At 37.2% G+C, this 25,762-nt stretch overlaps 1 protein-coding gene across 1 annotated transcript in view; it reads left to right on the top strand.

Moving 5' to 3' along the window:
- LOC125233228 overlaps positions 1 to 25,762 on the top strand; it is a 92,951-nt gene that overhangs the window by 25,572 nt on the left and 41,617 nt on the right. The window contains exons 3-4 of the mRNA XM_048139146.1: positions 4,117 to 4,413; positions 4,894 to 5,088. Coding sequence (XP_047995103.1) covers positions 4,117 to 4,413; positions 4,894 to 5,088 — 492 coding nt within the window. The remainder of the gene's footprint in view (positions 1 to 4,116; positions 4,414 to 4,893; positions 5,089 to 25,762) is intronic.

Below are 25,762 nucleotides of genomic sequence, written 5' to 3'. Positions count from 1 at the left end.
TATATTATAGTTAGCTTAATAAACGAAAACGGAACTGAAAACTTCTACGATGCTGTGATAAAACGTTAGTTAGGGAAAAATCCGTAAATTTTGCGTTACAAAACGAGGTGGATACCCAATTAACCACTCAAGCCATCCCAGCTCCTCTACGTAACCTAGCAGTGTTTTTAGGTTGCTAAATACGTTTTTAGTGTGTTTGGAGTCCCTAGGTATGTACTTAATCCTATATGTATACTTCTACCTGTTTACAGACTAGAAGAAAGTGATAAAGCGTTACTATCTGATATGTTTGAAGTCGTGGCCAAGGCATAATTTGAGGCATACCATGATTTTGGTGCGACGCGATAAGGATGCGGCGTAATTGTCATTTCTAAATAGTGACACCCCAATGACACAATAGTGACACAATAGTGGTTCCCGGCTCGGCCACCAGTGGGCCTTGTCGTTTTTTCTTTCGTGTATGATATCTATTTAAATTTGTAATTTATATATAGTAGTGTGACTACTTGAAAAAAAGAACAAATCGAAAAATATTCAATAAAATAATTTGATTTGTTCCCTAGTTGTCTAAATAGTGATTTTGTACCACTCGTTTTGTAGTATTGCGAATAGTTATTCTAAGCCAGTGATGAGTTAGTTAATGTACCTAGTTATAATATAATATGTGACCAAGAACAAGAAATAATATATATGTATAATAAAAAAGCAATTATGTGGTCAAGCACAGATAATCATAATAAACAAAACAAAAGTGCCGCTGCCTACAAATCTGAGTTGGTTCTGTTATTTTTATTTTATTTTAATAGTCCTCGGTTTAATAGTTCTTTGTGGCTCCTACAAATCACTACCGAAATAATAAACTGCTATTAATTAAATTCATTCAAAATTGACTTAGAAACCGCTGATGCGAACTGATGGATAAACGAGTTCTGTTGCGTGTAATTTAATTACCTACTTGTAATAGTTATATCATTTATATCTAGAAATATTTTCTTATGTAGGTATTTATATTACTATCCCTCTCTATCTTACTGGGGTTCCATTAGCATAAAAAAATAGCAATATGACTTCAGTCGCCAACTCGCCAGTAGTATTGCGGCGAGTATAGTGACCATTGATTAGCCTGGAAAACGCAAGTCCATACATTTTCAAGTGCTTACTGCTAATAATAATTAGCGTCCACGAGAAACGAAGACGAGCCTTCCATCCTGCATGATGGCAGTAGTTACAAGTTAGCATGCACCTGATTACACCATTTGAGATCATTACATGATTGTACCAACGGAAATGTAGTGATCTTCGCTCTAGCAGTGGCCCGTTTCTCGAAAGGTACAAGCCTTGTATTACAAGTGTGTTTCCATGACAACCCATACGATTTGACAGTTCGCGCACTTGTAATACAAGGCTTGTACCTTTTGAGAAACGGGCCCCAGGACGCAAGTTGTGATAGGTACTAGGGTTTGCAAAAACCGGTTAACTTTAAAAACCGGTTAATAACCGAACCTATATCTTCAAAACCGGTTAACCGGTTTTTAACCGGTTTTGCGGATTTTTAGTAAATTACCGTACTACGCAATAATATTACCATTACCTTCAAGAATTCTGTTGTTTATGATATCGTAGCAGGTATTACTTGCACGATGAAGATCATTTTTATCCAGTTTTTGGAAATTTTGTAAAATGCAGAAGTTGCCATAAAGGACTTGAGTCCCCATAGCGTATATGGCGCTTAAAACTGTCGTGACTTTACTGTGATAATCACGTTATGAACTAAATATTTGTCAGTTGTGCGTTTTCTAAGCATGTCGCGGAGGTCTACAGCTCCCAGAGACACTAGTAGTACAAGGAATTAACGTAAGAAAACCAAGATTTACATTTTCCCTTTATTTTAAAAATATAATTTGAAATATGCAGTAGAGTCCGGGTATAACGACGCCCAAGGGACCGCTGATATTACGTCGTACTAACTGGACGTCGTACAAAACGAATTTCATTTCGGTTTAAAGATGTCATTTTTTAGTATGCGTGCTTGCTCATCAGCGGCAAATTACTGTCGTATGTTGTAATAATAAATAGTCCCATTCCTTGAACCTCGATTTACGTAATTAATATGACAATCGATTTTTTTATTAAGTAAAACTAGTTTATACGCAATCGAAAAATAAAAAGTGGGTTCTATCACAGAATATATAATAGCACAAGTACAGAAGGCCTACAAAATTCTAACAAAGAAACGAGCCGCACGTGCGCGGCGTCCGGCGATAGGGTTGCCTATGGAGGCTATGGATTAAAACTAATTAATACTCAAATAAAATGTTATACTATTATATTCAATTTTTGGGTACTTTCTAGGTATATATATATAGTATTTATATATCTGTGGGTCTAGTGTGGTGTCCGAGGTGGGACTTGTGATCTTTTTCACCGAGTCAATTTGAGTTATACCCTTTTTCACTAGACCCACAGATATTTTTGTTTAAGTTCTAACATGACAAGCCTTATTGAATCTTTTCGGGGGACTTAATCAATAGTAGATCTGTTTAAAAATGTCCTATAACGGTATTTATTTTATTCATGTATCTATTTAACTAAGCATTATTAGCCATTCCACATGCGGACAACGCATATGCACCATAAAAAAACTCGCGACGTAAAGTACCATTAGAAAGTGCGAACGTGCGTTTCGTGAGAACGCGCGCCACCCCTGATTAGGCCGCGAACTCGTGGCCGCCTGCACGTACATGTAGCGCGGCGATAGAATCGCGGAGTGAGCCGCCCCTGGTTCTATTTAGCTCATAAGATTAGACCCGAGGCGAACCAATTGTTAAAATTATTAAAACCAATGCTCCAAAAAGTCACATCGCCACAATCTCATTTTGCTATTTGTAGGCAAGACAGGGGACCGTGCTTGGGGCAGAAATAGCTTTGTTTTCTCAATTTACTAGTAAAACGCTGTCGCTCGTCGTTGTAACCGGACTTGACGAATGGATTTTGCGTAAAATTACGTCGTAAAAAGCGGTTGGTCGTTAAAACCGGAGTCGTAATAAACGGATGTACATTCATAATATCACATATGAAAACCAAACAAATACCTGTGCTTCCGTTATTCGGTTATTGTAAGCGGTTGGACGTTAGGTATATGCGGAGTCGTAATGCTAACCGGACTCTACTGTATAAAATGTATTATTTGAGTGGACTCGGGACTATTGTTTAATCTTCACGTTTAATTAGATTATAAAATCATGATTATACTATGACTTCTTTAAGAAATTCAGTGCAGGTGCGTAATGTTGTCATCTGTGCGTAATCTTTATTGTTACAAAACATTGAAGAATTACGTACTTTGACCCTTTTTTATGCCTAATTTGGTCATTTTGGGAAATAAATATAGTTTCGGTTATTAACCGGTTAGAGACTTTGAAAACCGGTTTTTAACCGAGGCCGAAAAGTCTCGGTTAACCGGTTTTTCGGTTACCGGTTAACCGGTTTGCATACCCTAATAGGTACACATAATTATTATATAAGTGAGGAATATCTTACTTAAACTGACATAAGCAAAACAACACAAAAAAAAAGGTACTTTTTTGTTTACCTACCAAAAACCTTTAAAAATTGCGAACAGTATTGAACAAACCAATCAATTAGCTACATTACTTATATCTATTTTGTCCACTTTATTGTTTTTCTGGGATCATGATGTGGTAAGAATGGTTTATAAAACCCATGGATTTAGCTAGTATTTGATAACGTATAATAAACAATAAAGACACTATAGAATGGCTTTGTTTGAATTGTTCGCAAATTCGAATAGCACACCTCGGACACTGGCGATCAAATATATGAAAGAGGCGCGTTCCTAGCACACAGTCTAAGCTAGTATAGGTGAACGCGTACTATGCTTGTATGAGTGAGATATGACAGGTCGACTGTTCGCGTTTTTGACAGGCGGTAACTGTGAGGTAACCGAGAGGGGGTGGGCCGTGGGCGGCACTTTCGGCGGGGAGCGGGAGTGGCCATACTGTACGATAGTATTCTTTATTATACTGTGCCTATAGTTTAGTGCACAACTAAACAAATTTACTTACAGTTTGACATTTACTTTCATTTTGTCCTCAGGATGAAATGGAAGCATGGACGCCCGTCCTCACCAACATCGCGCTGCTCATCATCGCCTCCGTCCACTGTCTGGTCTGCATCGTCAGCATCTACCATCTCTCCAAGCGGGTCTGCCCCTGTTTCCGACCAAAACAAGCCTATGATCACAACCAGTTCGACCCCGGCTTCAAGCCTTACGTCATACATGTAGATGAGAAGAAAGAGAAGGGAGATAGAGAGAAGGAGAGGGAGAGAGGGCATGAGCTGTGTAAGGAGCTGGAGAGCAAGCTACAGGGAGAGTCGTTGAAGAAGAGAAAGGTAAGTTAAGCTTCAATTTTTACAATTGTGCACGTTTCTTTCGGCCCGAGCAGGCTTATTGACCACAATGAGTTCGACCTTGGCTGGAAGATTCTTCAGTAATTTCGTAGGTAGTCAGGTAGGTTACGCATACACATACAATCACGCCTATTTTCCATAAAGCACATTAAACAACAAAAGGCTCAGTGCCACTTTTTGAAAACCAGGCATAGGATAAAAAAAAAGCCATCACACTTTTCTCTCTTCTTAGTCATGAAGTGCAGCAATCATGACAAGATTTTGGAAACTTAATAACAAATAAATTCTGTAATCCTATAGAACCTAAGTGCGTTTTCACATTATCCGATCCGATATCGGATGTCGGACCGATATCCCATACATTACAGGCGCCATTTTGGATTTTTGCCATTGAAATCCTTCCGACATCCGATATCGGATCGGATAGTGTGAAAACGGTCTAAAATGTATACAATTTTCCAGCAGGCCGAAACTCCCGAGTTCGGCAGCGCGAACAGCAAGGAGAAGCTAGTGTCGCACTGGCTCGGGCGCCAGGCGCCAGCTTTAGCGCCCGCGGCGCCCGTGGCGCCCGTGGTACCAAACCGAGGACGCCGGGCGCGCGGCGTGCGCAAGCGGCCGCCGCAGCTACTGCTGCTGCCCGCACATCCCGCCAGCACGGTGAGTCTTTCTTTTACAGTTGTTCAGCGTCATATACCAAATTTTCTGTACAAGTAAGGAGAAGCTATAGTCACTATTGCATAGTGTCATTAAAGTCGCACGGTTTGGGTGTCCACTTGTCCAGCGCCAGCTCTCGGGCACACCTCGGACACATGGCGATCAAATAATATGAAAGAGGCGCGTTCCTAGCACACAGTCTAAGCTCGTGTAGGGGAACGCGTACTATGCTTGTCATCATCCTCCATGCGTTATCCCGGCATTTGCCACGGCTCATGGGAGCCTGGGGTCCGCTTTGACAACTAATCCCAAGATTTGGCGTAGGCACTAGTTTTTACGAAAGCGACTGCCATCTGACCTTCCAACCCCAAGGGTAAACTAGACCTTATTGGAATTAGTCCGGTTTCCTCACGATGTTTTCCTTCACCGAAAAGCGACTGGCAAATATCAAATGACATTTCGCACATAAATTCCGAAAAACTCATTGGTGCGAGCCGGGGTTCGAACCCGCTTCCTCCGGAACGAAAGTCGCACGTACTGAAATATGACAGGTCGACTGTTCGCGTTTTTGACGGGCGGTAACTGTGAGGTAACCGAGAGGGGGTGGGCGGCACTTTCAGCGGGGAGCGGGAGTGGCCATACTGTACGATAGTACTCTTTATTATACTATGACGCGGGCGCGCGGTGTGCAATTGTGATAATGTTACAGATATAGTTCGAAAAGTCTTTCCTTCCTATTTTTAACCGACTTCAAAAAAGGAGGAGGTTCTCAATTCGACTGAATGTTTTTTTTTTTTTTTTGTATGTATGTTATTCGATATCTCCGAGAATCGTGGACCGATTTTCAAAATTTTTTTTTTGATCGAACCGGTATAACCCCGAGATGGTCCCATTGGCACCAAGTCAGGGTCTGATGATGGGATCCTGGAGAAATCGAGGGAACTCTTCAAATGTTATAGGCACATGTAATGTTTTTAGTCTATTTTTCAAAGATACACCAGTATTTACGTCTGATGGTAATAATTTTATGTGGCTGAGCTGATGATGGAAGGTCAACTCCTCAATGGTTAGGAGTTAAAGGATAATTCTTTCACTACTGTACATGTATTCGGACTGATACATATAATATCACTAGGAACCACTAAAAATCAACAAATAAATAAACTTTTTAACAAAAAATAAAACCGCCTTCAAAAATAAGCGCGTTACAAAACACGGAGAAACTAAAAAGCCAAAAATAATAAACCTTTCAATTCAGATTTCTTATCGTATTGTAATAAGCTAAACATCCAAATTATAAACAAATCAATTATTTTTGGAGTCGGTACCAGCCTGTGTATGGTTGGGTGGGGCAAACAGGCAATAGCAAGGCGACGAACAGGTCTGGTACCGACTACAAAAATAATTGATTTGTTTATAATTTGGATGTTTAGCTTATTACAATACGATAAGAAATCTGAATTGAAAGGTTTATTATTTTTGGCTTTTTAGTTTCTCCGTGTTTTGTAACGCGCTTATTTTTGAAGGCGGTTTTATTTTTTGTTAAAAAGTTTATTTATTCCGGAAACGTTCGTATTTGTCATGCTAGTTCAGTCAATGTCAGTACATCTTGTACTGAGACTGAAATAGCATGACACGTTCGTACGTTTCCGTAACAATACAAAGGCAAATCTTTTCGCACTACATCTGTACTCTGCCTGTAATATGTGCCGTGACGTTATCGGTTCCTTTAATTTTTAAATGACGACTTAAGTACATATTCATTTTCCCCTCTCTAGCTCGGAAACACGTGTTTTGTCCTTTAATACCAGCGGGTAAAAACACATTTTATCCACTAGTGGGTAAAGTAATTTGACCTTGAATAAAGTCAAATTAACTGCTTTAAAATTGATAAAAGTAGGTGGTAATCTAATAATAAAGATGATTTACCACATGTGGAACTACTGGAAGCAGTGATAAACGCATTTTTTGCGTTGTAGTTTCCTCGCTATAGTGAGGGGAAAAGTTTTGTGTTACACTCGGGTGCAAATGTATTTTACTTCTCGTGTGTTAAAAAACTCGCAAGTTCAGGATTCTATTTTCGAACCACTCGCTTCGCTCGTGGTTCAACTATAGAATCCTTTCACTTGCTCGTTTTTCAATTCCACACTCGGCGTTAAAATACAACTTTGCCCCCTTGTATAACAAATAACTATTGTTTATACAGTTTGTGCAGTACAGTATTAATTACTATCATTCAAAGCTATCATCATAATGGTCTACAAATATTACCCTATAAGATGCAATACCACATGGGCACTAATACAATTCCATTTAATTTCCATGGGCCATAACATAACATTATGTACGATTATTATGCGAATTTAGATACAATGAAATGTTTTTCATGCACAATACAAAGCGATGACCACAACAATGACTTAAATGAGAGTTATTAGGAACAGAGAGACCCGGGTCACGGGTCACGGAGACCATAAAAAATATAATTTAATAGCCATAGTACGACATCGAGCACGATAAAAGTATTAAACCAGTATTGTAACTTTATAAAGAATAATTACAGATACAATTTAAAGTACAGTCAACCAATAGGAACCCTAGGCCACTGTAGAACAATGTCATATAGTGACGTTATAAATAAGATTGCAAGAAATCTCTTACTGCTTGTCATTTTGACTCGGTTGTAGAGTGGCCTAGGGTTCCAATTGGTTGACTATACCTAAGTAATCTAACTATGTACTTTTAACCTTGTCCTCGTGACTTCCCGTTACTCGGGGTTTGTTTTCCTAATCTTGAAGCGCCACTTGCTTCGCCGATAAGCGTCGTCGTGGGCTAGGCCGAGCTCTATCATGTATCTCTGAACATTCGTCGTCCACGTTTGCGGCCTGCCCCTCCCTTTTCCATGCACAGCCATGGAAAGGCACTTTTTCACGACATGGGCAAGCGAATGACGATGAGTTGTGATACTGCTTCAATGATTTTGGTTGTGTATTGGACGTGCACCGGTGCGCTTGACATTTGACAGCATCGCTGTCAAAAGATTCGTGTCACTTGTAACTATAATTTAATTCTCTCATTTTTTCAAGCATAGTAATTTCTAACTAAACAGCACAACATCAAATCATATGAATTATAAATGCTGTGAAGCCGTTTCCGCCTCTAGAAAAAGCTGAAATTTAAAAAAAATTGTCCGAATGTTTATCAGCCCAGTTTTAACCGGCTAGTTACAAAATAATACACAACGAAACTGTAAAACGTAAATAACGCACCAAAGACCCAGAACACGAATTCTGATAACAATCACATATTAGAAATCATTTTATTAGAGATTCCCACGCGAAGCCGAAAAATCGGTATTTCATAACACTTGCCATATTGAAGCATGTAGGTTGTTGCATGTTATGGCTTTCTACTGCAATATTTGGATTGAAGTGTCCAACCCGAATACTAACCATGTGTTTTAATTATGAGAAACAATGGTTTATGTAACATAGATAATGTTACGGTTCAAATAACTACCTAGTGCTACCTATTTAAGTATAGAAGTTAGTATGTGGTGTCGTATTGATATGAATATTTGAACATTGTGATTATTGAACAAGGTGTAGGTGGTAGGTTATGAGAGCTGTGTAAAGTACGTAATATATGTACTTGACTTTTCATCGTCGGTGATAAGGAAAGGAATCATTTTATGGGTACAGTGTGCTTACTTTTAGTCATAATTAAGTATGGTTTCCTTTCAATCGCAGCAGCAAAAATTGCCTTTATCAATTAGACCTAAGGTACAGCGGGGCAAATCTCGACTGGGGGACTAAACCATTTTTTCCATTATTATACTATGATGTTGAGTTCTACATGTATCCACTGAACACACCTACCATATTATAACCGGTGGACACTCTATTTAATAATGCAAACATTGTAAAACATGGCAAAAATGGACCAGTTACATTTGCCCCGCTGTACCTTATTGCATTAGGTATTCGCATTAGATGTCGCATTAGACCTATCATTTTTGTGCCCATGTTATGCTGTTGACTACGAACGCTGTAAGCGGTTCGAAATGTCGGGCCGTGTTGTAACTTCATTATACGCGATATTGTTCGTCTCCATAGCTTTATTACAGGAATATACTTCATATGTTTCTTAAAAATATTGCATGATGCAAAGTGACGTACCTAGACTACCTAGCCATTCTACGTCGTTAACGTCCTAAGCTATTAAGACGTGTTTTTATGGCAGACTACACAATTACACATTTACGTGTTCATCATATTACCTAACTCGCACTCGAGTTTAACAACCTCAGGACGACTCAGCAAATTAAATAATATATTACATAACAACTAACAACACGGTAATGTGTAGTCATTTGCTCAAACAAGGTGCTTCAGCGTGAGTGCTGGACTTTTCACATTCACAAATTAATCTTATCGAGTAGGAAGCTGTAGTTCGTGTCATACACGATGACGCGCAGATTTATCAAATCTACTCTTTAATAACATGACATTACGAGCAAGGTGCGCGAATTTGTGAATGACACGATCTGTACAGGAGAACTAGTTCAGTCTGATCTCAAGTCACGTATAGATAATAGAAATACACAGATCAATCTGAAGAAAAGATGGGAACACAGTCGGGTACAGAACAGTTTGCGAACACGCTTCTGGCGATATCGATAGAACCGTTATCGTTAGGAGTCTACTGTGTTCATTAGTTTCATGTTTACCATCATCCTTAAAGTTGCTACATGTTTGTTATGATGTAAGGTGTATTTCCATGTGGTGAACCGTGATTATTAATTGAAATATCAAGGAACCAGGTACCAAGACGGTCGTACAATTAGGAACGTATAGTTACCAAATATTTAACTTCAAAAAAATCTCTCCTCGACAAACTTCCGTTGAGCGGGCCTTCTTTCATATATTTCATATTTTTTCTCCTGAATTTTAGAATGAAAATACAGTGCGCTAAAAAACACATACTTTTATAACTGGATATTTGAATGTGTAATGCTAATGGCACATGACGTGAAGCCGCAAATGATACCTCAAATTAAATGACGTATGGTATTCAATGAATAATAGTATTGTAACAAAAGAGTGATTGCCATAAAACATTTTCCCGTTCGCATCTTTGTGCCATTTAGGTACAGCGTTAATTAGGTTTAATTAGAAGAAGTAATAAAAATAACACCAACAATCAACTGATACCAACGGAACATCGGAACGGTATTATCGCACTATTTATATCAATTCACTGTGGCACTCATTCTTTTTTGGCATTCATTGTGGCTCTGAAACTTGAGTAGTTCATGTGCTCTGCCTACCCCTTTATATGATACAGGCGTGATTATATGTATGTATGTATGTTACATCAATTCAATGATATTTTAGCATCTGATCTACTTAGTTAAAAAATAAAAAACTTTCAATTATACGGTATGATTGTGCAAGGCAGATGAACACATAATCATATTAAATTTCCTAAAATAAATATTATGAGTTCCCATAACTTGAGAGACATATAGAATAGCTGATAACGTGATAATGGTGTCGTTAACCAACCCGCGTTCCTGGCCATCTAGCCAAGACCCAAGAGTACAATCGTTGACGCTCAGTATCGTATCGTAAATAGTTGTCTCTTCCTATAGCTCTTCGGTATTGGTGCGACAGAGTCAGTGGCGTATTTTTCGCCACGGAGCACCAACGATTGTCACTTGGCCTAGGCCGGTTGCGCAGACAATGCGCGAGTAACGTGTGAACGCGTTTTTGCGGCGGACCCTTTGTGCGGCTGCTGCGCGGGCGCGGGCGTCGTGGCGTGCGCAAAAACGGGTCTGTAGGGCGACCAGGTTTTTCAAGCGATCTAACTAGGACTATCTACGGCGCTAGGAGACGTAGACACTCAGGCTAATCCGAAACAACCCTGACATCAGACTGACTGAGTAATTTGATGACCGGTCTGACGTACATGGTATGGTAGGTGACTCTACCTGCTAAGCTTTCGATTCTTCGAGGTCTTCGATTCGAATCCCGGTATGAGCATTTACTTGTGTGATGAGCATAGATATTTTGTTCCTGGATTCCGAATACGAACGAATTTTCCCTAAGTTTTAAACATTTGCACATAAGTAGTTACCTAAACATCAACAAACTATGTTCGTAGTTCGTACTAACAATGTTATGTCTAGACATAGTATCCGCTTAATCAATCAAGGTCATATTTACGTATTCGTGGCGCATTCGGGCAATTTGGGCGCAACTTCACATGTCTGTCTTATGACACTTTAGTATGCGGAAACATTAGTAGTTTCTGCTTATAATTCAATAGCTTTTTTCTGAAGGTCAAACGTTCTCAGCATTTATGAGTTCTTAATATGCCACTTTAAGTTCTCGCGCTTTGTACACATATTTAAAGTCACACACAGGTCGAACGCGATTATTTAACCTTTTTTCCAACGTTTTGGCCAGGTTACACTGGCCTAGCCGTGTCACCGGAGATGTAAACAACACCAGAACTTATTTGTTAATACTGTTTATAAAAAAGATTTCATTAATGTATTACGAGAAGAAAAATCAAAACAGGTTACTGGTGTATAGACGTTTCGTAAAGAAACCGAAGTAACCCTAATAGGGCATAGTTATCCTCTTCTTTTGGATTAAAAGGTCAGAAAATTGGAAGTCACACATTAGTCACGTATGTGATAAGATTGATAGATTTATCTTCGCACTAAGACGGCTAAGGCAAACTGTATCCCAAAAAGCAGCCATAACGGCTTATTATGGATATGTGCACTCCGTTCTCAGCTACGGGCTTATAATATGGGGCAATTCAGTCGACGTTTTTGATACTTTCAAGGCACAGAAAAAATGTATCAGAGCCATTTGTGGTGTACCGTATCGCGATAGTTGTAAGCCACTTTTCCCTCTGCTGAAGATACTACCATTGGCTTGTATGTACATTAAGGAAATATGCCTGTTTGTAAGAAACAATCCATTACTGTTTAAATTGCAATCAGAGATATCACAGAGACCTACAAGATTTAAATACAAACTGTTTTCTCCTTTGGTTCATTTGAATATTTGTAAAAGAAATGTGTTTTGCATGTGCATAGCTGTATATAATAAGTTACCGACTCACTTTAAAGAAATGCCAGTAGCACAATTTAAAAGAAAAATTACGGCCTGGCTCCTAGAGAAATGTTTTTATAGTGTACAGGAATATTTAAACTATAATGAATTCTGACTCTTCTTATTTTGACATAAACTAATTCTGTATATTATTATATAATTATTATTCTTTAATTGCGAGTTATTTAATGTTGACTTAATACTGTATGATATTTGATATGATTTTATTTGTACGTGTTGTAATTTTATAATATGTACGACTGTATTTAAATTTTAGTTTTAAACTTGAATGCTATTTTATATATTTCTACGCCAGTGTTGGCAGAATATGCTGAACCTTACAATTCAACCTGTTAACATCTCAATTGTACCTACCATATTCTTAGAAATAAATATTATGATTATGATTATGATTATGATTATGAAAGCAGTCGCTTCTGTAAAAACTGGTGTCGTCGCCAAATGTTAAGAATGTCACCACAAGAAGGTTTTCACCTTAGTTCCGCTTTGGCAACTATTATGCAATTATGAGAATAAGCCCAAATTTATTATCTAGCACAAAAACACCAAGTCTCAGCAAGTCCCGTCAGCGTGGTCACCTCAGACGAAGGCTTCCCAGCCAGTGTCGGTCGACAACCTGCGTATTGTTTATTATTGTTGGTTCGTTTGTTTGTTTACGCCGCGCTTGCGCCCGCGCAACCTATACGATTATTATCGCGATAACTATTGGCTCGTGATTGATGTGGCAAAAACTTGTCTGCATTAATATGTATTCTATTACAGTAGGATTATTTACATGTGGTTATTTACATGTGGTGATTATTTACATGTGGCTAATGAGTCCCCTATTGATATTAGTACTGTCGATATTTCGGAGGAGTGCGTCTTCAAGTTTCTGGAGAGAGTAGATATTAGGAAGGGTAGCGGTGCGGACTTAATTCACCCCCTGTTTATTAAAATGTGCGCTCGTGAATTGGCAGTACCTTTAACCCAAATTTTTATTAAGTCTTTAGCCCATGGTCACTTTCCTTCTAGTTGGAAAAAGGCCTTGATAACGCCTATTTACAAAAGTGGCGATGCGCACCTAGTAACTAATTATAGGCCCATTAGTAAACTGAACATATTTGCTAAAATCTTTGAAAAGATCATATACAACAAAATTACTTCCACTTTCTCTCAACACATTGCGCTAAGTCAACACGGTTTTTGTCAGGGTCGGAGCGTAGATACTAATCTCCTGACATTTACCGATTTTATCATTAACAAAATATCTTCTGGAGATCAGGTGGACGTCGTGTATACCGATTTTTCTAAATGTTTTGACAAAATAAATCACAATCATTTGCTTAGAAAACTCTTTGAGCTCGGTATACACGGCGACCTCCTCAGATGGATAAAGTCCTATCTATGCAATCGTAGCCAAGCAGTTGCTTTAAAGGGTTTTACCTCATGCTTCCTTCCTATATCTTCCGGAGTGCCTCAGGGGTCTCATCTAGGTCCACTATTTTTTATCTTATATGTTAATGACATGGCAACCTGTTTCCGGAACTCTGAACATCTCGTCTACGCTGACGATACTAAAATATACAAAACTGTATCCTCGGAGGCAGATTGCCATGCATTACAGCACGATCTCGATAACTTTTCCCGTTATTGTTCTGAAAATCATCTTTTTTTAAATACTGAAAAATGTTACGTAATAAGCTTTAATCGTAAACACGATCCTCTCATTTTTAATTATACGTTTTCAGGGAATAATATAACTCGGGTATCCTCAGTCAGAGATTTGGGTGTTACTCTGGATTCACAATTAAATTACAATTTACATATTGATAATATCTGTAATCGAGCGTATAAAAGATTAGGTATGATTCTTAGGATTGGCCAGCCCTTCAGGCGGCCCAACACTTATAAACTATTATTTTTTTCGTTTGTTAGGAGCATTTTGGAGTTTGGTTGCGTTGTCTGGACGCCGCAGTACCAGGTCCATATTGATCGACTGGAAAGGATCCAAAATATTTTTCTCAAGTCTCTGTGTTACAGAACTGGTAATTATTTCGAACGAACTTCGTCTGCTGCAAAGCATTTTTGTGTCCCTTCCCTTAGTAGTCGTAGGCATTATTTAGATGCAATGTTTTTATTTAAAATTCTTAAAGGCGTGATAAAGTGTCCGAACCTTTTAGACTTAATTACCTTCAGTTGTCCGCGACACCCCTACGTCCTAGATCTCTATTTCATATTAGTTTTGCTCGTAAAAATTACTCAAAGCACACTTTTTTCAGACGAGTCCCTAGTTATTATAATAAGTATCTATTTGACATTGATCCTTTTAACACTTCTTTGTGTAGTTTGAAAGTTTTACTCAAGCGAAAAGTGTTTTAGATTTAGACTTAACACTAGTATTACAAATAAAAAACCTAAGTGTACATTTTTGTTCGGTTTAATTATGAGTAACTAATATTTACCTCCTCTAACTAAATTAATTATAATTGTATCCGATCGTAGTAAAGAAAATGTATTTAGTCTAATGACTGTAAAACTTCTTAAGTATTAGCTACTGTTCATGATTTCTTTTGCTTACCTATTAGCTTACATACCTAATTTTGTTAGTATGTTAACAATCTTTATATTCAGTAATGAACCTCCAGGTCTTTTTTTATCCAAATTACTTAGTACCTACATTGTAGTACACCAACTCATTTGTTTATGTGACTGTTTGTGTTCTAAATAAATTAAAAAAAAAAAAAAAAAAGGATTGTATCATAAATCAATGACATAATTATATTGTAAACTGGAAGGGTAATTTATGCCGCATAGGAAGCGATTTTTTTAAATTTCAAGCGCAGAATTTTGTCACTGGATAAATTAAAAAAAACGGTAAAATGGTAAATGCCTAAAACACCTAAAAAATAGTGCTGTTGCCTAGTACATATTTTGTTTTATTTTAGTAGGATAGAATGGTGTTGACTGTTGACTACTACTTTAATTTTTCAGAACGAGATTTTTTAAACTTCAGGATCAGGTTTTCAGTGAGCTACTCTTAACTTATCCTTACTTATAGGCAATGGCTTCTATTAATTTGTTGCTGTTTAGCGTTAAGTCCGCCTGTTAATTACCTTCTGAGCTAACTCCATGGAATTTCTCTGTCACTTGTGTTTTATAGTGCAATAAAGTATTTTTTTACTTTTTCGAATTTACGATAGGATACCACATGACTACCAAGTACCTACCTACTGCACCCCGGACGTAATCTACCACTGACCAAATTTAAAAAGCTTCAAAATCCATTAAAGTCTATGGCGCATATGCCCTTCTGGTTGTGGAGAGATTGCATGCGCAGGAGCATGCCGGCGATTTCTCGCGCAGAGAAAGTACCGCAATTACCTCTCGCCGGGGCTAGTTTTTAAGGTTCCGTGCCTAAAAGGGCTGGATTTCTAAGTTTCTAATTAGTGGAGTGGTTAGAACTGGCTTTAGACGGATTTTGCGTATTATGTTCCAACTGTGTGGGGCTAAACATGTCGTGTAATAGTCATCTCTGTTCGTGAATGGTGTGGGTGCTTATGATCAGTAACATACGTAGCGTAGGTATTATTATTTGTTTAGGTTTTTTGTTTTGCATTCGTAATGTGCGTGAAGAAGTGGCGCTGCTTGTCACAAATGCCTACATGTAGGTGACTACCTAATCTTGCTGGGCTTGTCAAATGTATGTTAGCGGCGGCCTTTCGGAGTTGGAACTAATTTGACTTCCTAAGCTTTAACGTAGAAAAGTTCACAATATGTTGGCAGCAAATTTATAATAAAATAAATAAATTAAAGACGCAATAGAATTCAAAGTAGCAGAATCTCAAAGAGAAAAAAAAAACACCATTTACAGATCTTTTCATAACCTAGAAATTATGCTACCTGGGCAAAGGCCAGATAGACTAGACAAAAAAATACGGGCTAATCTAAGTCGTCGTAACGGAACCCCCTAATAACGGTGCGCTGGAGTCTCTCATTTCGTTTTTGAGCACGTTCGGGCGGCGCGGGCGCCGGTGGGCGCGCGCCAGGGTTGCCACATTATTTTGTGGGACGTTTTCAACAAACGGGTATCACATGGTCGGTTGTCGATTTGATCGATTATAAATGGAAACTATACGGTAATAGCGCCTTATTTTATTATTTATCACAATTTTGATTGAAAAAAGAAAATAGCACGTACCTAGTAAAATAATATTTTTCGCTGTAAGTTTGACGTTCAAATCATTTTATAGCTTGGCCATGGTAATAAAACAGGAAAACGAGTAACTTTAACACTTACAGCACAATTCAAAATATTTAAAACATGGCCCTATTATTATTTGGATATAATAATAATAACGAAATCAATATGTAAAAAACCGGCCAAGAGCGTGTCGGGCCACGCTCAGTGTAGGGTTCCGTAGTTTTCCGTATTTTTCTCAAAAACTACTGAACCTATCAAGTTCAAAACAATTTTCCTAGAAAGTACTTATAAAGTTCTACTTTTGTAATTTTTTTCATATTTTTTAAACATATGGTTCAAAAGTTAGAGGGGGGGGGACGCACTTTTTTTCCTTTTGGAGTGATTATTTCCGAAAATATTAATATTATCAAAAAACGGTCTTAGTAAACCCTTATTCATTTTTAAATACCTATCCAACGATATATCACACGTTGGGATTGGAATGAAAAAATATATCAGCCCCCATTTTACATGTAGGGGGGGTACCCTAATAAAACATTTTTTTCCATTTTTTATTTTTGTACTTTGTTGGCGTGATTGATATACATATTGGTACCAAATTTCAGCTTTGTAGTGCTAATGGTTACTGAGATTATCCGCGGACGGACGGACGGACGGACGGACGGACGGACGGACGGACGGACGGACGGACAGACAGACATGGCGAAACTATAAGGGTTCCTAGTTGACTACGGAACCCTAAAAAGAAATAACACGTTGAGTAAATTAACAAGCCTATGTGTGACAACCCTGAGTGACGCAACTCGCGCGCCGATTACTCTCTTGTTATCGAACGTACAAATAAACAAACGGCTCAAATTTCTCCCGTGTTTTTGTTTTGCTTGTGTTTTTTGGGAATTTTATATTTAGTTTGTGGTGGAGATTTATCATTCAGTGCTACTCGTATAACGGAGATGCGATTAATGACTTTCTAAGGAACTTTGTGGTTACTAAATATTATTTTTTATTATACCTCGGTACCTATTGGTAGTTTTATTTTGAATCCTAATGTTTTTTTTTCGTTTAATGTATCAATTGACATGTGAAAAAGCCCTTGTGACCTACTTGAATAATCATAATCATTCTTAATCATAAATGAATAAAATATTGGATAAGTAAATATTAATATTTTAATAATTACATATTTTTATTTGTATTTTGTATTGAAAAAATCACGACTAAATTGCAGACAGAACCAGACTGTAAGTACTTACATCTATTTTACAAAAAATATATACCAATCGATTTAAACTTTGAGATACATCACATATCAGCTCGAGGTAAGATATGGATCGAATATGTAATATGTTAGAAATATTATATTAGAATTCAGCTAATAATGGTATACTTCTTTAAACAAACAATCTAAAACGAGGAGCTTTACTGCGTCCCTTCATACCGGATCTGGTACTGACATCTTGTAATTCTTGTACTTTAAAAAAATCACTCATCACAACCGAAACCATTACTCTTCTGTTGTTAAAACTCAAATAGTGTTGTCAAAAACCTGCCTCCACGCTCGCGTGCCACCCGGAGAGCACAATTATAAATTCTAATCGGAGAAAGCAGCCCTTACCGCGGTTGGTAGATTGTTCACATAATGCCACATTCTCATGGATTTATTCACGTCTCCTTTATGTGCACTTGCTGTACGCAGTTATAAATAAAGATGGTTAGCTGGTATGTCTTCATTTTATTCAGTGGACTAAAAAGTAAATGATGGTTACTTGTTTTGATTTAGTAAGTCACATATTATATTGATACACATAAATTTATGATGGGCTGATACCAGCAGGGTAATCATGGTCACGCGATAAATGATAAAACATCGGGCCGTCCCTATCGCACTTATTAATAGTGCCTGCCTGTGTATGATCTTAGCTTTAGCAGGACTAGCACAGCACGGATAGCATGGTCGCGCGATAGACGATAAAATATCAGGCCGTCCCTATCGCACTATTAGTAAGTGCGATAGGGACGGCCAGATGTTTTATCATTTATCGCGTGACCATAATTGCCTGTCTGGATTGGCCACATTTGCGATAGTATATTGCCGCGATATAGATCAAACGTATTTTTCTGTCTTAATCATAGGACATAATCTGGCGCCAATAATTCATCATCATTTATCATAATTGTAGAAGAGTCATTAAGTATGGAGTTGGCATGTTACGCGTTAAGTACGCGTTAATTTTAATGTTAATACAATTATTGTACATTTCTGCCACTCCTTAGCACTTCTCGATTCTTTATTGTGTTTATAGTCCACTACTTATTTCCATTAAACACTTGTGGCACATCTCGGACATTGGCGATCAAATAATGAAAGGGGCGCGTTCCTAGCACACATTCTAAGCTCGTGTAGGTGAACGCGTACCATGCTTGTATGAGTGAGATATGACAGGTGGACTGTTCGCGTTTTTGACAGGCGGTAACTGTGAGGTAACCGAGAAAGGGTGGGCGGCGCTTTCAGCGGGGAGAGGAAGTGGCCATACTGCACGATAGTACTCTTTATTATACTGTGCTTGTGGCATTAAAAATGGAACTGCAGCAAAAAACATGAAATAATCCTGAACGAATGACAAGGATTGCCCGGAGCCGGAGCCCGACGGTGGTATACGTTCCCATGACTCTCATCAAATTGCTCGCTGCATCTGTCCATCAAAATCTTATGTTCACGCTATTTACTTCCACGACAAGAAAAAGAGCAATTTTTAGAACCTTTTGTTCATTTAGTTTAGACTTTATGAAGGAAGTTACACTGTTGAGATTGAATCCAGTTGGTTGCAGACTTAGTTCGTTTTAGAATTGATATGGATAGTTTTCGCATCGTTTGCGTAGTGATGTGTCTTACGCGCAGGAATATTGAGAAAGTTAAATAATTTTAATTGAATAAATGAAAGTGAAATGTTTACTGGATTATGTTTGTTATTATTTTATTAATGAGAACAGAGTCTGTTAAAAATTAAAATAGTTTATTTTAATGAAAAAAAGTGGACTACTGGACTGAAACATAACATTCACGAGAGCCTTGTCAAAATTGTTATCTAACTATTTGCCATTTTTAAGAAATCATGATAGTTAGATTTCATAGTAGGTACTCTGCAGTCTTCGTAGAAATGAATTTTGTTCATTATTGGGATTGCTCATTACTGTTAATATCTTCACGTAGACATTTTTTGGAACAAATACATAAATATTTTATATGAATGAATATCTATCAATGCCTACTGTTATAGTTACTCGTATATCAGGTCAAATTTATAAATAAAATAAAAAAATGTTTCACATTGTCATATACACCGACACACCATTAAACTAGTCATGCAAAATTATAATATCGAATATTTCCAGGCATAGGCACAGGAATATTCCCACAAATCTCGTGACACGAGCTACATCACTACGCTTTGCAGTGAAATAGAATTTGTTTTTTATGCATTACAAATTAATTAAACAATAACAGGGTTCGTGTCATATACACAGACACACCATTAAAATATTCCTGCAAAATTATAATATTCTAATAGTCCCAGGAATGTTCCCACAAATCTCATGACACGAGTTACATCACTAGGAACAGCGCGGCGCGTTTGAAGCGTCAGCACCGGAAGCCATCGCGCCGTTATATGCACTATGGAATCTAGACAGACTGCGCACTGACAACTGGCTTAATTGCTACGTTATTATAGATGCACTTACTGCATCATGTTTAGAGTGAAATAGAATTTGTTTTTTTGTGCATTACAAATTAACTGGAAAACTATTTATCATTTTCGTACTCTCACCATTACATTATATTCTAAAGTAGGGTAGACCGGGGACAATAGAAACACGTTACGGTTGAAACAAGTCAAATTTCTCGAAAACTACAATACTTACGTGGAATACGCAATACTCACGACACGCGGTCGATCATTTTGCAAGTTTGAACCAATAAGGATCGGGCACGTGAGTGACGTGGCAGTGTCAGGGAGCCGATGAAAATTTTCGACCGAAAAAGTAAGTATTGGCGTTCTCGTATATTTTTGTCTAATTTTGTGTAGCCGTGTAGTATGAAAATTTTAATTCACTGAGTGATATGAGTGTGGATTCTATAATATTTTAAGTGCCATGAAACAGTGATGAAGTGTCATTAATTGGTAAATAATTGACTTTGAAATCAAACATGTGTTGTAGGGACGATAGAAACAACGTACTTGTGGACGATTGAAACGTTTCAAACGTCCCTGTGTTTTAATCGTCCCCACAAGTAACCGATTATCAATAAAATGGGGATCTGTTTTTTGTAAGTATAACAGCGTGTAAATTCCACGAATGAAAGCAGCAACATGTACGTATAACTCCGGTCTGAAAACAGAAGCATGCGACCGACAGATCTTCAAAAATGTCTACATACAGTGCACACCGCTGTGCTACTGACTGGTTATGATTGAAACAAGGTTATAATTGAAACACCCATTTTTGTATGAAAAACGTTAATATTTTTTTACGACTCTTCCATAGAATTATATCTTATTGTTTCATTTTAACCAAAATGATAAATTTATATGTAAGAAGTTACTGAAACAAAGAAGGTTAAAAGTCATGTATTTCTTTTTTTACATACGTTTCTTTTGTCAAGATCTTGAAAGAATCTTCAGGCTCTGATATTTTTTGTATAGTTTGTACTACGAAAGTAATCTTTTGGTGGTCTGTTCTTATAACACGGCAGTCATTATTAAATATATGAATAAAAACATTTCTTTATTTTTCCCCAAATTAATTAAGGTGTTTCAAATGACCTCGCATAGTGTTTCAATTGACAACCATGTGGGGTCAATTGAACCACTCTCCCGCTTCCTCTTTAATTTCATAATACAAAATAACCATGGGAAACATACCTTTAAAACTAATTTTGTTTAAAAGCCTAATAAATTTCCTTCCAAAAAATAACTTTCATATCTTCCTAACTATTCAAATTAAAATGCTACAGGCGATTAAATATAAATTGTTTCAGTTGTCCCCGGTCTACCCTAATCTAGATGACAAGGGAATAGTTTCAAAAACAGATTTCTTTTGTGATTGTTTTATCAAAAACACGTATGTATTTTAAATAAATATCTGATTCTGATATTTTTATTGAAACAACTTCTTATGATATGATGTGCTGAAATATAAAATAGGTATATCATAATGGACTACTGGGATATAAGTATTAAGTGCAGAAATTTGTAAGAATAGCTTAACATTCAACATTTATAGAACTTTTCAATCATGAATTATGATAAATTAAATCAGGACAGATCTTCTTTTCATCAAATTGTCTATCAAACTCATATCTCGCTCTAATTCCTACGTGCAACTCTTAGATGCATTCCAATTATTCCGATACTCAAATCAGATAAGTTAGACTTTATTTAAGTATACACAAGGTAGCTAATATTAAAACATGCCAGTCTTAAAAATGAACCTTAAATATAGCAGAATAAGAGAAATACAACAGTAAATAAGAGATGAGATAATGGAGCGTGCGGCGCGCGTGCGTATAATGCTCTAGTTTTCTATTATTCAATTATGAATAACGGAAACCTTTTTACGTTTGTCTACTTTGATGACGAGATTGTGTCATAACTAATTTCTTTCGTATATACAACCAGTGCCACTTTATACGGTAAATTTCATTTAAATCAAATGTACTTCATGTGACGTTACTTTGATCTGTAAATGTTCAGCTACATATGTGAAATATATGTATTTAAAAATTTACCTAAGGAATTTCTAGTAGTTTTATCCGCGACTTAATATTTCTAAATCTCTTCCACTGTAAACATATGCCCCCTTTTAGCCTCTCGATAGACGATTACCTATTGGGATACAACTATTATCTTTTCCGAGACAAACTAAGCCCCCATAAAAGTCGTCTAAATGAATCCAGTGGTTTGAGTCTAAAGAGGTTACTATCGTATTTATTATATTAGTAGGAATTGAAACATCTCCAAGAAAATAACTACAGGATTCGTCACAGGGAAGACGCGAAGAATCGAGTAATCTTCATAGTACACTTATGGACCACCGTGGTGGAGTGCGATTAGCGAACTTGTCGTCGTAATGTTTTGTCTCTTTTATAAACCCCCGACGCAAAAACGGGTGTTATAAAGTTTGACGTGTCTGTGTGTGGCATCGTAGCTACCGAACGGATGAACCAATTTAGATTTAGTATTTTTCGTTTGAAAGCTAAACTAGTCAGGAGTGTTCTTATCACTTCGGTCCAGTATGTATGTCGGGGGTGTTTACAAAATTTCAATTTTGTATTGTGGTTATTTTACTTCTGTTTCCAACTGGGATAATACTGTACCGTTACCATGGGCTGCCCAAGTGAGAGCCGTATTACTTTACTTAGAAAGTGAGTGAGTTTACGTTTGTTTACATTATATTGTACCTAACTTCACTCCAAAGAAGCTGCTTCTGTCCCTTTCTAAGTTTATGAATAAACGGAGAAAGAACTATAGACGAATGCTACGCCTCTGGTGTTTACGCGATGGAACTAAAATCATAAGTAAATGTAATTTACCCAGGGAGAATAGAGGGTAAGGAGGAAAATCTGTCGAAGTAGAACAGTCGCAAAAATGACCGGCTGATGCCTTGTAATTGAGGTTACAAATCTCTCATGTCTTGCTCAATGATCAGCGACGTGACATGACATTAGACGTTCTATTCTACAACAAGTCAAGATGTAGTCCCGTGGTAGTGCGCTGACTTCGTATGCAGATGTTCTCAGGTTCGATCCTGTCAGCGTTCTTTTTGATTTTTTTTAAATTTTCATTTTGTGTATTTTAATTGTGTTTAATTATTGTTTTATTAATAAAAATGTCAACTTAAGCCCTTTTACATTGTTTGCCCCATCTTAGGATTCTTAGGTAATGTTGTAAGTCTTGCGAATGAAATTTCGAAAAGTTGTAACAAAACAAAATATTTTTTGATATTAAAATTATAAAATATGCCGTGTAGTGACGGGTTAAGGATTTCATCACCCCCTTTCTTCCCGTGGGTGTCGTAGAAGGCGACAGTGGGATATGGGTTAAATTGTGGCGTAGGCGAGAGGCTGGCAACCTGTCACTGTAATGTTACAATTTCGTTTTCATTCAACCCCTTATTTGCCAAAAGTGGCATTGGAACTTGAGTAGTTTCATGTGCTCTGCCTACCCCTTCATGGGATACTGCCGTGATTGTATGTATGTATGTATGTAAAAATATAAAATAATCCAGGAAAAGATATTATGCAGTAGAAAAAATAAAAAAGCTCTTATCAGGATTTGCACCCGGGACCTCTTGCTCAGTAGGCGGGGTCACTACCGAGAAGGCTAAGAGATTGTCAAACCCTTATGTACCTGCTATTCCAGTGCCACCTATCTTTTCTTTTATATGTGCACTTCTGATACTTAAAGCTTTCGCTCCTTACCTCTAATCTCCATAAATTTACCTATCGAAATCTGTCAATATAGGGTCTACTGCGAATTCTGAAATATACGCATTGAGGGACTCTTCCTCTTTCACTTCATACTGATAAGAGTAAAAGAGACGCATGTCCACATTTCGATAACCGGTATTCGGTAGTAGGCCTCAAACCATAGGCCAAGTCATTCTGACGTGACATTTCTGTCAACTTAAGTATACAAAAATCACACGGAATTTTCACTTTTATTTTTGCAGTTTTAAATAAAATTATGACTAACATATTGTATTAATTTATAATATTACGTGAAATTCATCATAAACCAGTGAACAAATCAAATAAGGTAATGAGTTATTTTTTGCCATAATTTTGTACTATTTACAGTTGAGATGATTATATTGCTCAAAGTAGTTTTTGGTTTCAGAAAGATGATGGAGGCTATTATTGAAATCAATATTTCCGAACAAACCCGTATGGTATTCAGTCAACATGGAAGATAGTTCAATTAATATGAATACTGTGGCACTGTGGCAGATACGCTACTCATTACCTTCGGAAGCAGTACCAATTTATAGGTGTTTTTGTTCCGCGATGCACTTAATGGTATTATTGGCCATGATCATCACAGGTATATGTATAGAAGTGCTCCAATAAAGGAAGGAACCTCAACTCCAAAAAAATAATCCTGTTACTAAAATAAAGTATTTCATTAATTGACTTTGTTTATTTGTGATGTTCTCGAGTAGTAAAGAAATAGAAATATTTTATTTGCAGAAAAAGGGTACATAGCACCTTATATAGAATTAGCTTTTGCCGGCGGCTTCGCCCGCGTAATAAAAGAATCCTTATTCAAACATGTACAAAAAATAAATTTTTCATTTGGATCCGTAGATTTCTATGCAGACGTTTGTCTGCGTTTTTTTCGATTACTCATATTACTATTGTCTTTAAAGAAATGCTTGCAATGATTGTAGAAATGTTACACAGCGACCACAGCGTAGGTAGTAGGTACGAGTAGATATGTATTCTATATGCACTGGGGAGACTACATACAACAGAACTCACATAGCCCGTATCTCGACACTATTGTCGGTGGGTAAAAAGTACTTTCTCGCATTATCGCTTACAATTACCGCTTGCCGACCGATTAACCCTATCCCTATCCCTATCCCTAACCCTATCCCTATCCCTATCCCTAACCCTATCCCTATCCCTATTAGAGTTTGTTCCCGGGAAATACCGGTATCTACCGAAAATACCGGGAATTCCCGGGATTTCCAGCCAAGCAAAGAACCGGGAAATCAACTTGAAGGCTCTTTTAAAATATCCAAAATTATACCCTGTAATTTATGAATTTATTACGCACACTATTGGCGCTTTGTAAATAATTTAGTAATTGTTCAAAAATACTGCTTTTCATTCATAAAACATTGTTTTGTGTAGTTACTAAATAGTCATAAGTTTAGCATTTCAATATGTGCAATTATTGTGCATTTGGCTACGTGCCCCGCCTTAAAATGGGATATAATTTTTAGTTGTTTCAAAATTCTTTTCACTATGCTCTCACTTTTGTATCAAATTATAATCTTCATATACATCACATAATGGCCTTCAAAAGTTCCATACCTTACCTTAGACTTTGTCGTTATGTCGATGTCGTTGTAATTGATGTTTGATATGTACGGAAACGCTGAATTTTAGGTTTTAAGTTTTCGTTTCCTGCCTAGCCTGTTACTCAAAAATATCACAAAATAAACAAAATCACAGAATGATATACTTTATTTCAGTAATAGGATAATTTTTTTGAAGTTTTCTCCTTTGGTTCACTTCTAATAATATATACCCACGAGATATGGTGTTATGGTGACT

This window comes from Leguminivora glycinivorella, chromosome 14 (assembly GCF_023078275.1).
Source record: "Leguminivora glycinivorella isolate SPB_JAAS2020 chromosome 14, LegGlyc_1.1, whole genome shotgun sequence".
Classification (NCBI taxonomy): Eukaryota; Metazoa; Arthropoda; class Insecta; order Lepidoptera; family Tortricidae; genus Leguminivora; species Leguminivora glycinivorella.
The sequence above is the reverse complement of the archived record's forward strand: the minus strand, read 5'-3'. Positions and strand labels throughout refer to the sequence as shown.